This window comes from Pleurodeles waltl, chromosome 2_2, assembly GCF_031143425.1.
Source record: "Pleurodeles waltl isolate 20211129_DDA chromosome 2_2, aPleWal1.hap1.20221129, whole genome shotgun sequence".
Taxonomy (NCBI): domain Eukaryota; kingdom Metazoa; phylum Chordata; class Amphibia; order Caudata; family Salamandridae; genus Pleurodeles; species Pleurodeles waltl.
In genome coordinates, this window is record NC_090439.1 from 852840528 (window position 1) to 852855330 (window position 14803).

General features: G+C 42.8%; 1 protein-coding gene across 2 annotated transcripts in view; it reads left to right on the forward strand.

Annotated features, from left to right (window-relative positions):
* DPY19L4 (dpy-19 like 4) overlaps positions 1-14803 on the forward strand; it is a 516401-nt gene that overhangs the window by 390793 nt on the left and 110805 nt on the right. For both annotated transcript variants that reach the window (XM_069220490.1, XM_069220491.1), the window contains exon 17: positions 9288-9420. In XM_069220490.1, coding sequence (XP_069076591.1) covers positions 9288-9420 — 133 coding nt within the window. The remainder of the gene's footprint in view (positions 1-9287; positions 9421-14803) is intronic.

Below are 14803 nucleotides of genomic sequence, written 5' to 3' on the forward strand. Positions count from 1 at the left end.
TGAGGCAGCAGGATGCTGTGACAGCATTGACATTTGGTATTATTGACAGTCTTGGGATTTCTGGCATGGGAACTAGGAGTGGATGTTGGTCCAAGGTTGACCTGCCACCTAGTGGAGTCACTGGTTGAGGTGTTTTTTCCCAAAGATCATTAATCTTGTCTTGTCTCTGTTGAATTTGAGAGAGTGGAGGCAAGGGTCTGACCCTGAGTGGATGTACCTCTTGGTAATGGGGGTTTAGTCTGTGGTTATGTCGGGTCACGTGGTCGGGATTGGTTTGTTATCCGAGGTGGCTGCAAGGTCAATGGAGTTGGTTGTGGGTCGAAATCTCCATATGTGTCTGTGATTTGGTTGCAGATAAATTCTGAGAGCTTCCTTCAGATGTCTTGTGAGGGGTTGCCGGAAATGGCTGTGGACATAGTGAAATCTTTGAAATGGCAAAGATTTCTTTGCTGGTGGCATTGATGTGATCTGTGAGTGTTGTACATATGGAGTTCTGAAATTGTTAGAGGTGGCATCTCAGGGTGTATTTGAAGGTGTCCTTCCCATGGTGTCCTGGTTCATTCTTCACTTGCATTCTAGTTGTTTGCAGAGCCTTTTCATCATTCTGAGTTCTTCTGTGTACCAGCTGGCTTGTGTTCTTGTTTTTTTTTTTTTGCTACACTTGGGGTGGGGGCAGCATGTCTGCACAAGCAGTGACCCAGCCGTTGAAGTTGTCGATGTTTTCCATTAGGTTGCTGGTGCGTTCAGAACAGTGTGTGGAAAGGACAGAAGCCCAATCTTTTTCTGTGATGTTTTTTCAGCAGCAGTGAGCTGGTCCACTGGTAGTGGGTTTTCTATGTTTCGGGAGTGGAATCCTGAAGCTGACAAGTGCGTGGTCTGTTGAGGTGATTGGTGTTGGTTTGACAATACAAAAGGATCCTCTGCTGGGATAAATCTACCTAAACAATCAGTTAATCTACAATAATATAATCAATTATCATTGGATAGGACAATTTATTTAGCAGGATTGCTTTGGCATAAATTCAATACATAACTACTGATTTCCCCAGTATGAACAAACATTTGAACAAACATTGTCCTTGTAAATAATACTTTCCGGGCATCCACCATAAGTAATTAGTCCGTGGTCTGCCTGAATGTGGACCAGCACCTGGGTGAGAGGTAAAGTGGAAGAACGTTCAATGTGTATATCTCCTACAGCTGCAATTTATTGCAAACATCAAAGTTCTGGTGAAGATTTCTTCTAATGTAAAGGTTTGTCAGGGTTATACAAGTGTCCCCTGTGTTCAGGCCGGACATCAGTTTGTCAACCAGTATGTTTCTGAAGGAGGAGAATATTTGGGCCAGGAATTGTCCGGTGGTGTCGATGGGTCCGGTGATATTCTGGGTGACGTCAAGGTTTCGGAGGCTCTCCATCAGGTTGACTGAGGTGACCTCTAAGGAAAATTCAGGTCTCCTTTGAGGATAAAGGTACTGTAATCGATACTGATGGGTGTGACGAACTGATGTCCCTGGCAAAATTGGCGTGGAGGTCCAATATAGTCTGTATACGAGGAGTTGCACAAGGTTAAGCTAACTGTGATTCAGAGCTCGATGGTGAGGTGCTCCATGTAGCCAGTCGCTGTTTCTTTTGAGGTGGCGCAGGTGAAGGTGTCTTTGAAGATAATAGTGACTCATGTTTTTGCTGGCAGTCTTGTCTGGCTACCTTGTAGCCTGCTTGATTTCTGCGGCGATGTCTGGTACTGTGGTTGGGTTTAGCCACGTTTCTGTGAGGAGGAGCAGGTACGACGTATGATCATGCAGCAGGTCCCAATTTCCACAGGTTGTTTCCTTAGTGAACTGATGTTTAGGAGTATGCATGTAAGGTATGCAGGTGGCATCTGGTTGATGAGTGTGTGAAGGGGTGTGGTGTTGGGTGCTGTTGATGTTGGTTATTAGTGTTGCTGGTGTGGAGTTTTGGAGGGGACAGAGTGCATGAGAATCTGCAAGTGGTGCAGGTGAAGGCTCCTTCTGTGTGGTGTGGTGCAGCAGTGTGCGGTGGCTGGAGTTGAGGGCGTGGAATGTTGCAACAGGGTGCTGGAGGGGGTGGTTGGAGGACCAGGGGTCCTGATGTTGGGCATGGTCTAGGTGCAGACAAGCTTGCCTTTGCCATGCCTGCTGTGCATGTCTGCACTGCAGCTGCCATTAAGTAGGTCCTGGAAGAGAGATGATCAGAGGACGGGGCTAGGAGGGGCACACGAAGAGGGAGAATGGGAAATGGGCAGGCACGAGCAGGAGTGTGAGCTAAAGGAGGGGGAGACACCCCACAAGGAGCAGAGCAAGGGAGAAAGAAGTAGAAGAGAAGAGGTGAAAAAGCAGTACAAAGTCAGAAAAGCTGATAGAAGGCAAAAGTGAGGTAGAGTCAAAACAGAGAGACAGTGGCAAAACTAAAACTGACAAAGGCAAACAGTGGTCAAGAGAAACAAAGAACTAGCATAACCGAACACAGGCAAAACAGGCAATGACAAAACAAACATAGGCAAAGATAGACCAAGAACTGACAAAACAAGCAATGATAAACAGGCAAAGGGAGAGATGAACCAGGAGATGGCAAATTCAGTTACTGACGGAACAAGCAGTGACAAATCAAACAATGGCAAAGACAAATAGCAAACACAGACAAACCTGAGTGAGTGCACAGCAGGAAGGAGAGGAGCGAGGCAGGCCCCTCAACGCACAGGAGTGGGGTCCGCAAGGGCCTTTTCTGGTCAGAGGACCAGACATGGGTAACTCCTAGGGGCGCGGCACCTACTTACAAGGTTTCAATTGGTAATAAAGCAGTTTATGTTTATGATAATCATTACTAAACAGTAACTTTTTACTTGTAATTCCTTAAGAATTAACCCATATTCATATTCCAGTGAACTACAAGACTTTGCAGTGTTTCAACAACTCCAAAAAGGGTCTCTTTGGTTATCACAGCAGCAATATGGCTATTGTAGTCTTTGCCCCACCCTTCCTTATATTAAGCTCAATTAATAAACAGGTTTTTTTCCTTTTTATTGTGAATGTCTCTAGAACGCAGGGTAAGAGTTTATTTCCTTTCTTGGTGCCTACCTTACCATGTCTTCATATATTAATTTCATTACAAAACGAAGCAATACAACTCTTTTTTTCCCAGACATGACTTACTATGCCCCTATTTGGGAACATGAACCTTGGTAGGATAATCATTTTATTTACATAATTTGTAAGGCCTGTGAGCCAGTGTCAACCTGTGACGATAACCTTCTACCTTGTAGGCTAGACTTGATTACTACAATTTTTTCAGCATTGATAATCAGTGAAGTTCAGACCTTGCTGTCCAAGGCATCTTACACTGTTTTTCACATGCAGAGATCTTGTTATAGTTTCACCTTAATCAGAGCATTTTTAACCTTGTTTGCAATCTAGCCCTCACATTGTCCCTGTTATTGAGGCCTAATCCTGAGACGGTGTGATCTCCGAAATTCTGTCCTAGGAGGATCAATCATTGAGGAGGTAGAAACATCTTATGATTGTGCTATTTCTGTGTTGTGTTAGGAAGCAGTGTAGGTGGTGGTCTGGTCAATATGGCACTACAAGTTTAGATCTGTTTTTATAACACTTATGGGGCAGCTCTTTGAGAGTTCATTGTGGTTCAGATTTATTTGTCTGGTGGAAGTATGCCACATTAGTGACATATAGGCTGACCCTGGTAACATGGTGCTTTTGACAATGTTGAACGAGGGAGTGCTTCTCTGGAATTAGTTGGTAATGTTGGAGAGTAGAGTTCATTTATCGTCGTAGAAGCTGTTGAGGGATAACAAAATGTCGACGAGGTTTTATATAGTGTGAGGAATGAAAGTTAATGATGTTCATATATGGTGTGGGTTTGTCTGGAGGGATTTGGTCAGCCAGTGGTGTAACTTAATTTGTAAATATTGTCTACAAAGAGATGACTGCAGACAGTAGATTCCATGACTGAGCCAGTGATGATTTCTGGAGGTAGGTGGTTAATGCAGTGATTTATAGTTGGGAAGACCGCTATCCTGGTATTTTTGATTTGTGTCACACTTTAAAAATTGTAGTTAGATTTTGCTTTTAAAATTTGGTGTGCTTCTTGCAGTGCAGTGGCGTCTGTTGAGGATTGTGACTTGTGCTACAGTTTTAAACATCCATATATGCCTCTTGTGTGGTTTAATTCCTTGGAGCCCACAAAATTGTACTGTTAGGTTTGATGTTTTTGTTGCACATTGGTGGGTTTGTGTTCACAAGGAGTTGTTAGTGTTGGATTAAAATATTTAATACAAGTATTGCAGTAGGTTTTATTGTTGGCATGGTAGCTCCGCCATCAGGATCTTTTGAATGAGTGAGTGGTGCTTTTGGTAGGGGGTAGGGGCTTATGTTGGTCGTTTAGTTTTTTTGCTTTGGGATTTGGTTGTGTCAGTTGGTAAAATGAATCGCATGATGGTCAGACCTTTCAAAGGAAGAGGTGTTTTTTGTTTTTTCCTGAGAGAACAAAAGAGAGGAAAGTCTGAGGTCTACAATATTTCTTATTGAGTGGGCAGTGAGCAGGTGATGTGTGAGACGAGATTAATTTGGTGAACAGAGAGGAACAATTTGTTCATATTTTTGAGAGCTTTGCAAGCTAGAAGGCTGAACTCACTTAAATAAGTGTTTGTTAGAGTGACTGTGGCTATTGCGGTGAAGCATCTGACTTCCCCTCAAAGTGATTATTTGGGCTTTCAATGGTGATTAGGACGCTGTTAGGCTGTGCTTTCTCTTTTGAACAACAAACCATCATTCCAAATTACATAGGCTTTGTTCCGATTGTGACCCATGCAGGGCAAATAATTATGGAATAGAGTAAGCTATCTGAATGAGGGAAAAGAAAAAGAGGTTCTTGCGCACGGATGGTGTGCATGCCTACTTTTCCACTTTTTAAAAAGACTGCATCCTGTTTATTAAAGAATGTAGAGCTCAATGTATAAAGGATTTGTCAGTTGCATAAATATTATGTGATCTACCAAAGTGAAAAACAGCTGAATTTGCAATAAAAAGTAAATTGGAAAAATGCACATGGGAATAGCGAGTAGCAAAGAGCAATTCCCAAATTGTGAGTCCCTCTCTATTCCTGTGTCCTAACCATTCACAAATTGTGGATAGTGGCAAGTCACCAAATTTCACTAATAAATTACTGTTAAGGCCCTCATTTAGAGTGGCCTGTTAAAAAAAAATGTTTCTGGTTATTGAGGCTCTTGGTAATTTTGGAGAATGGGGATTAAATGGGATAGTGAGTTTTTGAAGAATAACTTGTGTGAATAGGACCCACTCTGTCAATTTTTCACGTGGTTCGGGTGGGTAATCCCACCAGAGACTTCACATACTTGAAACAGGCGAAATCTCTTGGTGGAATATCTCTGAGTAGTGGTGTGCCTATTGGAATCACAATTTCGATGGTCTCGGTAACTGTGTTTAGGAGGCATATCAGAATTTACTGGCTAGTAGTGATGAGGATCCAAGTGGAGTAGGTAGCACGCATGTGCAGACTATAGAAACATGCCCAAAATACAACTGCACACGTCCAAAATGACAACCCTTTATGGCATGGTGAGACAGGATGACTGTTGGGAGCCCAGTAGATAAGAAGTGAGAGTGTTCTTACTCAGTCATCCTCTCTGAGGAGATCAAGGACAACATATATCGGACATGGAGATTAAGTGGACAAGAAATGCTAGATATAATATCTGAGTTATAGCCAGTGCTAGCCAGACACTTGTATCCCTACCAAGCCACAGCCTCCTTTTTCCAGGTCATATGCCATTACACATTTTAGCATGAGGACAGTAAAAGGCCAAAGTATCTGTGACAGGCTGTATAACAGAATGAACTATCAAGGGGTTTCACAAGTATTCTTGATGCAAGAATCCATGTCCACGTAGTTTTCCTGACTCCACATCATAGTCCTAGAACACAAGATACAGTTCTCTCGCATTGCACAGTTCCCACAGCTCAATGAATGTGGGTGTGGCCCACATTTTGATTTGCCCATCCTCAGGGCGTGAGTACTTGTGTAGAACAGAAGCAGTCTGCATGCGCTAAGTATGCAGGTGGTCAGTATGGAGCATTGTTTTATTACTGGCATTGTAGTATGCTACCCTGGAAGCATGCATGATGCATACATGTTGGCTTTATGACTTAGTGAGAGAAGAGCTTGACAATGTATGCCTGTTAGCTAACTCAGATGCTCTGTAAACACAATATTTTATTTATCCCAACCTCTCCGTCACTTTTAACAGTCCCATGCCGTTTGAAGGTGACGATACTTACTCCATTCTTCTCTGACTACTGACAATAAATCATCTGTCCAGGGACACAGAGGGAACTTATTTATTATGTTATATGTTTTATTCACGCAAAACGCAAGAGAACAGAGACGTGCTTCTGCACACTCCTAATGACGCGTTTAGCTCATAGCCTTGCGCTGTTGCGGTACAAATACATTCCTTCCCTGGGAAGCCCGAGACAAGTTACATTTACACACAAGGACATGGCTTGCAGCTGAAGTTTATCATTTTATGAAAACAAATAAAACATGTGAACGACTGCAGTTCGTGCACAACAAATGAACATGCACGGTGTGACAAGCACTCTTGTCAATGCAGCCTAACTATGCTAACTAAACCAATCCTATAAAAGGCACTGTTTTCTAATAAACGATTTTATTTCTACAACAGTGCGAACATAAAAATAGCGATGCAGTCCAGTGCGCCCCAGAGATTTTTAACAAAACTATTGCTTCGTGTGCTAGGGCACAGTCTGATCATTGAACCTGAGAATGGGGGCGCAGAGGAGGATGAGCAAACCCCCCGCCACCAAGGTGCAGCATAACAGAAAGAGCTTGCAACAAGGGCTCCTGGAGGAATGGTACACATAGGACACCTCACAGATTATTTACACGAGGAACATGAACAAAACAATAGTGACAGCACATCCTGGCAACTACTCTGACAGTTGAAACCGAGAACACAAACACAATTGTAATCTGCACGCGTTCAGTGCCAGTTGGGTTTTAACAGCTTCCTTCCACTGCTCCCCCTTCCTCTGCCAAGAGTGGCGGTCTCACCCGTCTCCCTCAGCCGCGCGGCTCTAGCACAGGCTGCAGTAGCTACATTTGCCGTCTGCAACATTTCTACTACTGTGTTTATCAGTAGCAGGCCCCTTGCTACATCCCCTCTTAAACGGTCCATTTATTGCTGCAAATTCACTGTGAACCTAGGCAGCACAGCCTTGCAGCGCTCTGCCAGCTACCAGCCTGCCACGCCTTTTAAATCTGGCTACAAGGTGGCATTGCCTCCACCTTTGTGTGATTGTATCGTAGATTGAGCCACATAAGGTGGTTACTGTCCCTGCCATTGCGTGCATGAGGTATGTACCCTTTGGTGATGTGTGTAGTTTCACATTGTGCATGAAGATTTGCGATTCGGCATTTTCCATTATTTACGAATTACAAATTCTGACTGGTAGTACTTGAGGCACAATGTTGTGACTGTACAGCAAAGTTCTTAACCAACTGAATGCAAAATAACGGTGACAAACATTAAAAGTCTGAATAGGGCTCTCTTTTAAAGGACAGCTTTCACGTGTGCCCCGGTGTACTATGAAAGAAATTTAAAAAATCCCGTATTTTTACACAAATTAATACGTATCGGTTAACACTACAGAAATAAGAAAACATGGATCTGGTCTTGAGGGGCACTTGAGCACTCTACATATCAATCGGAGATACAGACAGCCATGAAAATGTACATAGGAAGGCATTTGGTCGCTGAACCCAGTATAGGTGAATCAGGAGGGCATGGATGGAGCACTTGTAGCAGAGTGTCATACGTGGGTAAATGATGGGTGTGTTATCCACTAAGTGGTGATATCTCAACCAAAGAGAGCAATGCTTGAATTGTTGGTTCCTTTCTGAGCGCAGCGTTGTAAAAGATCCCATTGCTGCTAGTACCCGTTGCACAATATTATGGTCGGCATCCATTGCTCACTCCTTTGAGAGGAGAGCTGCCATGAGACATCTGTAAATAACTGGAAAGTAGGTGATGAAAGTTGGACGTGGCGCTGGCAGTAAGTCTCCCCACTGTCCACTTCATCAGTTTGTGGAGACCAAGCAGTGGAAGAGTCTGCAGGCACTGTAACATCATGACATCACGCAGCCGGGTTGTCTGTACACTGTGGCTTCACAGCAGTAGATACATTGTTTTGTGTAGTATTTTGGCACTGTATGAACATCATATGAAACTGGCTTCTGTGGCTTGATGAGAAGTCACAATGAACAGGGCTGGCCCTAGAGTTATTGCTGGGGGGGGGGTGTGTGTGTGTGTGTGTGTGTGTGTGTGTGTGTGTGTGTGTGTGTGTGTGTGTGTGTGTGTGTGTGTGTGTGAAGACACCCTGGTTCGCCCCACCTACACCGAGGAACTTGAAATTAAAAGCTTTTAAAGCAAAAAAGTTACGACATTTTTAAAATGCCGTTTTAATTCTAATTGGATAATATAATTGTCTTGAATGTTAACAATTGAGGATCGGATACAAAATGATTACCTTCTTTTAGTGGTGTAGCACAAAATGATGGAAGCCCCTTACTGCATGTAATGAGGGGTCCTTGAGCCTCCCAAATCTCATGGACAATCATTGACATTGGCCTGAATGGGGGCGCCATGATGGGTCGAAGGGGCATGCGCCCCGGGTCTGCCTAGGCTTGTGTTACCTCCCTGTCTTCTTTGAACGAAACAAAATTAGTGTTGTTTTATGTTTATTTATTTATTTATTTTTTTAGTTCAGTGGCAGTCTGCTGAAGGCTGCTATTGAGAAACTTATAAAAGTCTTAATGGCAGGTTTCAGTATGCTGGTCACTTTTACAAGTTCTCTGACAATCAGGCTGGGCTGAAATAGTTTTCTTGGAAGGAGGGATTTCGTCACCCTCTTCCCTTCTGCTGCCTGTGGCAAATGTTTGGATTTGGGAGATTATACGACCTTTGTGACAGTGGGTGGTCTGATGGACCGAGGGCTTGAGAAAGACCTATGATATGACGTTATACCTGCTTTTAACGCCTTGTTAATGCAAACAAATAACTTGATCTTTTTTGCCCTAATCCTTTCACTTTCACACATTAATAACTTCTACATTTAATATTCCTTTACCGTAGTTGATTTGTCTCATTGTGCGTGCACAGTGGTTTCCTGACTACAGTACCACTCTTGAACACAAGTTGTGTTGTAATTTTCAGAGCCCAGGCCCCCGTCACTGCAGTGTTTGCCGGAAGTCCTTTCCTGATGAGTGCGATTAAAATGTGCACTGGATATCTGGTGACCAGTCTGCCGGTGTATAATGATGAAGACCTTATGAAAAGAAACGAGAATGTGAGTGTTTCCCATATTAATGCTAATCCCTTCTCCATTCATGTGAGTGCTTATGATTCTTGTGGCTGCAGTAAGGAGTGTGATCTTTTAAACCCATGTGTTGTGGGTTTGTTTTTACGGAAATACAAAATGGAGGTTTACAATAACATTTTCCTCTAGCATTTTGTAGCCATAAGCACACTCGTTTGGAAATGTGTGCTTTTTGTAAATCAGAAACATGTTCTCTATCCACGTTGTGGTTACAGCAGAGCGTCTAAGGGCGTATAGATCTGCATAGGAATTCTTGAACACCGTAGTTATTTCCTTCAAATGGAATGGAATGGGTACGTCTTTAAAATGAGTGCTATTCTCTGGTAGCCCAGTGTTGTTTTAGCTTGTTGGGGAGCATTCTGCCAGGTCAAGGCCTCTTGCTGAACCAGTGTGCTAAGATGGTTGTGTTCCCTCTTTGCAACATCATTATATTCATATTTTTCTGCTTATTTCCTGTTTCAGTCTAATTAGATGTTCTATCAGAGATTACATCACCCCAAATTGCTCGGTGATGCTACATATTATAGCTTTAAACGCTTCCTATTCCAAAGTTATCTCACCTACAAGTCCAATACTGTATGCAAAGTAATGGAAATTCTCCATCCATATTTCCTCCGTTAAAATTCTATTTCACAGTGCCAAAGAGGAGAGCCTCTATGGGTGTTTATAGCCTCATCTTTAGAATCACTGGTTAGGACCACCTGACCTGTCCATGGAAACACGTCTCTAGTATCTGCTCAAAAATCCAAGCAGGACCACATAATATGGACAGAGTATGAGTAGGTTGTTTTACTCTCCAAATATCCAACAGGTCATGATCAACTAAGATACCCATAGAGCCTGTGCAGCAGAATGTGTCTCTAATGTGAATATCCAACTCTATATTAAAATCCACCCAGATTATAGTTTTTGGGGACAGTGACTGACAGAAAAGCCGTTCTATATGCCAATATAGAATGATGAGTCAATATTGGTTAATTGTTAATATAGCTCACGTACAATAGTGTAGCATCCCTTTGTGTCAGAATCGTTATATACAGTTAAAAGTGGATACCTCTGTGAACTAGGGTAGCAAAAATTCCCTGGAATGTGATGAGTAGGATGACATGAAGCTGTGGGCTGCCCATTTTTGAAACATTCCTTTATCACCAGTACCCTAGCGGTGAGTCTCCTGCAGTTGTAACACTTTGTACCTATTGAAGTAGGTCAAAACTTGGCGTGCCTTGCAAGGGTTGTTGAGCCGGGTATATTCCAAGTTCATGACAGAGTTTTGCCTCCCGTAAGTCAGTAGTATTTATCACTATGACCCCGTGCCTGGACGTACTGAGATGGTCAATGGATATCTCAGACAGAAATCTATTAAACATAATTCCAACAAATTTCAGCTGGCATGCATAAATGTGACTGCATCTGCTAATGCATTTTGAAATCTATCTGTAATCCCCCCACCCACACTGGTATCTCAGCTTACCAGCAAAATCTACTACACTCCCCTTTAAAACTCCTCCTATTACTTCTAAAAGTGAAGCTAACACTTAAGTCCCTTATAAGAAGGGTAAGGGTGCTACTGCAGGAATTTCCCATGGGGAACGCTAGGGATCCCTGGCTCACTGAACCTCAATGCAAATCTGTCCAGTGTAAGAACAGTAAAAGTAATAGCCTGCACGGTTATTATTACATTATAACTGCCTTGTTTAACATTTAGTGAAACTGCAGGCCGATTACACAAGGAGAGAAACAACATAACGGAACGCCATAACATAAACATCAGTCAGTGACAAGTAGTTACGCAGGGATCCAAGCTTGCATGTGACCCATCATGGCAGACGTTAACTTGCTCCTAGTGGTCTTACACGGTGTGGATGTCCCAAGGAGGGAGGATCATGAAATCTGGAGATGGCTGGCTTAGTCTGAGTCACTGCTACATGGAGAAGGAGTATTTTCAATTGTGGTATGTTACGTAGCATGCGCAGGTTTTTGGAACTTCTCAAGCAAAGGCAAAGCTTGCTGAGGATGTGTTAAAATGGATTGCTTGTCCGTGTAGGTACTGTTGGCAGTTTGTTCTTCACATTTTGGGAATGCCTCTTTCACCTCCTGGATTGCCACTGTGAAATCTGGATAGAGGGTGTAAGAAATGGGGGGTGTTAATTGAGGGGGTGAACGGCCACCTCAGAAAATAACCACAATCCGTGTCAGGCTGAACTCTTAAAGTCACAAAAAGAACCTGAGCTCAACCTCTGGGAAATATGGTGCAGAATAGACAAGCTTATCTGAGAGGCAGTTTGTAAAGTATCTATGCAGTACTCAAACAGTGATAAAGTCAAAACATCACTCAAGAAAACATTTGAGAAATAAATTTCATTTTAGTAAATACAATGAGACAAAAATAACAAAAACCCAATAAAAAGAAGGAGAGATACGAATTTGTACATTTTGACTTTAAGAGTATCTGCAAAATTAAGCGTTTACTGCAGTCATCTGGTTACGGGTGACTTGAACAGTTTCAAAGGGACCAAAGTTTGTTCCAGTCAATGGTTTCTTTGCACTTTAAAACTTTTCTTGAGCAGAAAGTCTGCAGTGGGGAACGTTTGCTGGCTATATCCAAAGCTGGACTCATCTACAATGGGTAGCTGAAGTTTGAGGTCTCAAAGAAGCCATTGATGAAGGTGGGAAAACGTCACGTGGGAAATGTTCAAGTTTTGCATCCAAACAGTCCTCATAGTCAATCGGATGCAGGTGGCGCCTTACTCCAGTGAAACTTTGTACGTTCAAACTTAAAAAATTCACTGGAGCTCAGAATTCCTCAGTGGGGCCAAGCTGCAGGCTGTAGTAGAAAAGGTGTGATGTCATTAGTGGCCAGTTGACTGCTTTCTCGCTAAAAAGCATTTGCTGCTGCAGGGAAGAACATAGTGGGAGCTGTAGTGATCTCAATCCTAGTTGTAGTGCACCCTCGTTGGCTCTGCTTTGCAGGTTGGTCTCCATGCCATGCTGGTTCTCAGGGCAAAACGTTTGTAAAACATTTCTAGGTCCCAAGTTTCAGCAAACTTTAGAAGAATACGTGAAAGCCAAGGGTTCAGGACCTTCAGGACAGCACTTCGGGTTCAAGGCTCTCACTCCATCAGGTTCAGTTGGAACTGATCAGCTGGGAATGCAAGAAAAGGCCTTTTGAAGCTTGCTGTGTCACTGTAGCTCAAACAGGAGGATTTGTCTCAGCTCTGGGAGATTGTGCATACCTAATTTAAGGGTCTATTCAGCTCATGGGTAACTTGCAATTGGGCTTCTAGAGACTTAAGGCAGGGAACAGGCTACTTTCTAAAAGTACCTGTTCTAAAATATTTATTACAAATCTAACTTTGCCAATGAATAGGGTTTGTAATATATCAAAAAGTTCAAGAACAAACTGTGTAGCTGTTTCCCAAGTTGAGATAGCAAAATTAAAGGTAATATTGTATTGCAGTTCTTTCATGTGGAACAGCCAATTGTGCTACAGTGAAAATAGCCTTTTGGACCTTTTCACTATAAGGGCATGTTTAACATTAAACTTTTACATGCTCTATCTTTAAATACCGTGCACCCTGTCTTATGGGCAGGAAGGCCTACTTAAGGGTGACTTATAAATATTTAAGAGGAGGGTTTAGTCCTGTCAAGAGAGATTATTTTGACTGGTAGAATGTGCAGTTTAAACCTGCACAGCTGTGCCACACACTGCAGACCTGCAACTATGTCTGCCCAGTCACTGTAATGGGTAGCACAATGAGTGCTGGAGCCCACTGATGAAATTTAACTTACAGGCCCTGGGCACACTTTAAGTACCATATACTGGGGATTTTAGGTAAGTTAAATATGTCAATTAGGGAGTATGACAATTTTATCATGTTAAAAGGTGGGGCACAGGCACATTTATTCTGGTTAGCAGGGGTAAATTACAAAGTTCTACAGCCAGCAGAAACAGTGGTGACAAAAGAATCTGGGGCATACTATGTAAAAGATGGTCATTTCCAATGGAGAAAATGCTGTGTCCCTTGTAGTCGAGGTCCTTCATATCCAATGCAAGTTTTAGCACTAGGTCATGGACCTTGAGCATTGGTACTATAATGTTACTTGGTGGTGCTCCAGGTGGCGGCCTAGGTGTTAACTAATGATGTACTCTTTCAACCTAGAACACAAAAATATGACTGCTCCTTTTGGGAAACCTCCTTCACGGTTCCCTCACAAAGAAGTACCTATTAAGGTTAATTCCTAGACTCTTTCAACCACTAGCACTTTGGAAAATTTGTCTGCACCATACGTCAAGGTTGGCATCTTTTCCTTGAAGTCCTCCAGTGTACCGCTGTCGAACGATTCAGGGCCCCCCATTATTCGAAGAGTGTTCTGCCTTGATTGGACTTCCAATTCTTTGTTTTTCACATTAATAATTGACACCACTTTTTCAATATTCAATCATTTTTCCTAGTGGATCTTGAAGTTGTCCTCCGTGTTCGATAATCACTGCTCCTCTGTCTTCAGCCTCCCTTCTTGTTTATCCATGAGGGATGAAATGGCATCTGCCCTGTTATTCAAAGTGTCAGTTTTATCATGTATAGATACTAAGCTTTGTTGGTGCTTAGCAGGAGTGATTGCATATCAGCGTTTCCCATGGCCGCTTCCTGGTACGCACGCTCCAAGGGGCCCTGTCCTCCCTCTGTTCCTGAGTCTGGCTTATTGCACCTAGCCTGCCCAGCATTCACCTTAACCATAATTACGCTAAACAAGAGAGGAGTAGCTACAAATAATGCAGATGAGGGAAACAAGGGGTGTCTACTTTGAAAATGTAGCTCATGGTTTCACCCTGAGCTGCCTCTCTAAACTCCTTCCAGGTCTCTGACACAGTTCTGCCTTGCGTAGTATTGCTTTTTGATTACAGGGACTTGTTCCTATAACAATTATAAATCTTTTGAAGAAGTATCATGGAACACACCAACCTGTACAACATACGTAGTTGTTTCATTGGTTCTAGATAAAGCATCCTTTTTAGCTGCAGAATTACCGAGGGCATTCCCTTGTGAAACTTCACCATGAGAATTCCGACGAGCAGCACCCTTAATGACTGCAAGTTGGAGTGGCAAAAGCAAAGCGTTCAGCAGGTTTTGTTTAAATGAACCATTTTTAATCAGGGTACCGGCAGAAGTTAGACAACCCCTCTGCAGCCAGAGAAGACCAAAGTCATGCAGGACTCTGAATACATACTTTGAGCCTTGAATGCAGTTAGTATTTTTCTCGAGAATACTTGCGCAGGTAGGGTCAACAAGTTCAGCATCTTGAGCAGATCTCACACTTTGTAAGCGGCAACTCTCCACAACCTGATAAATAGTGC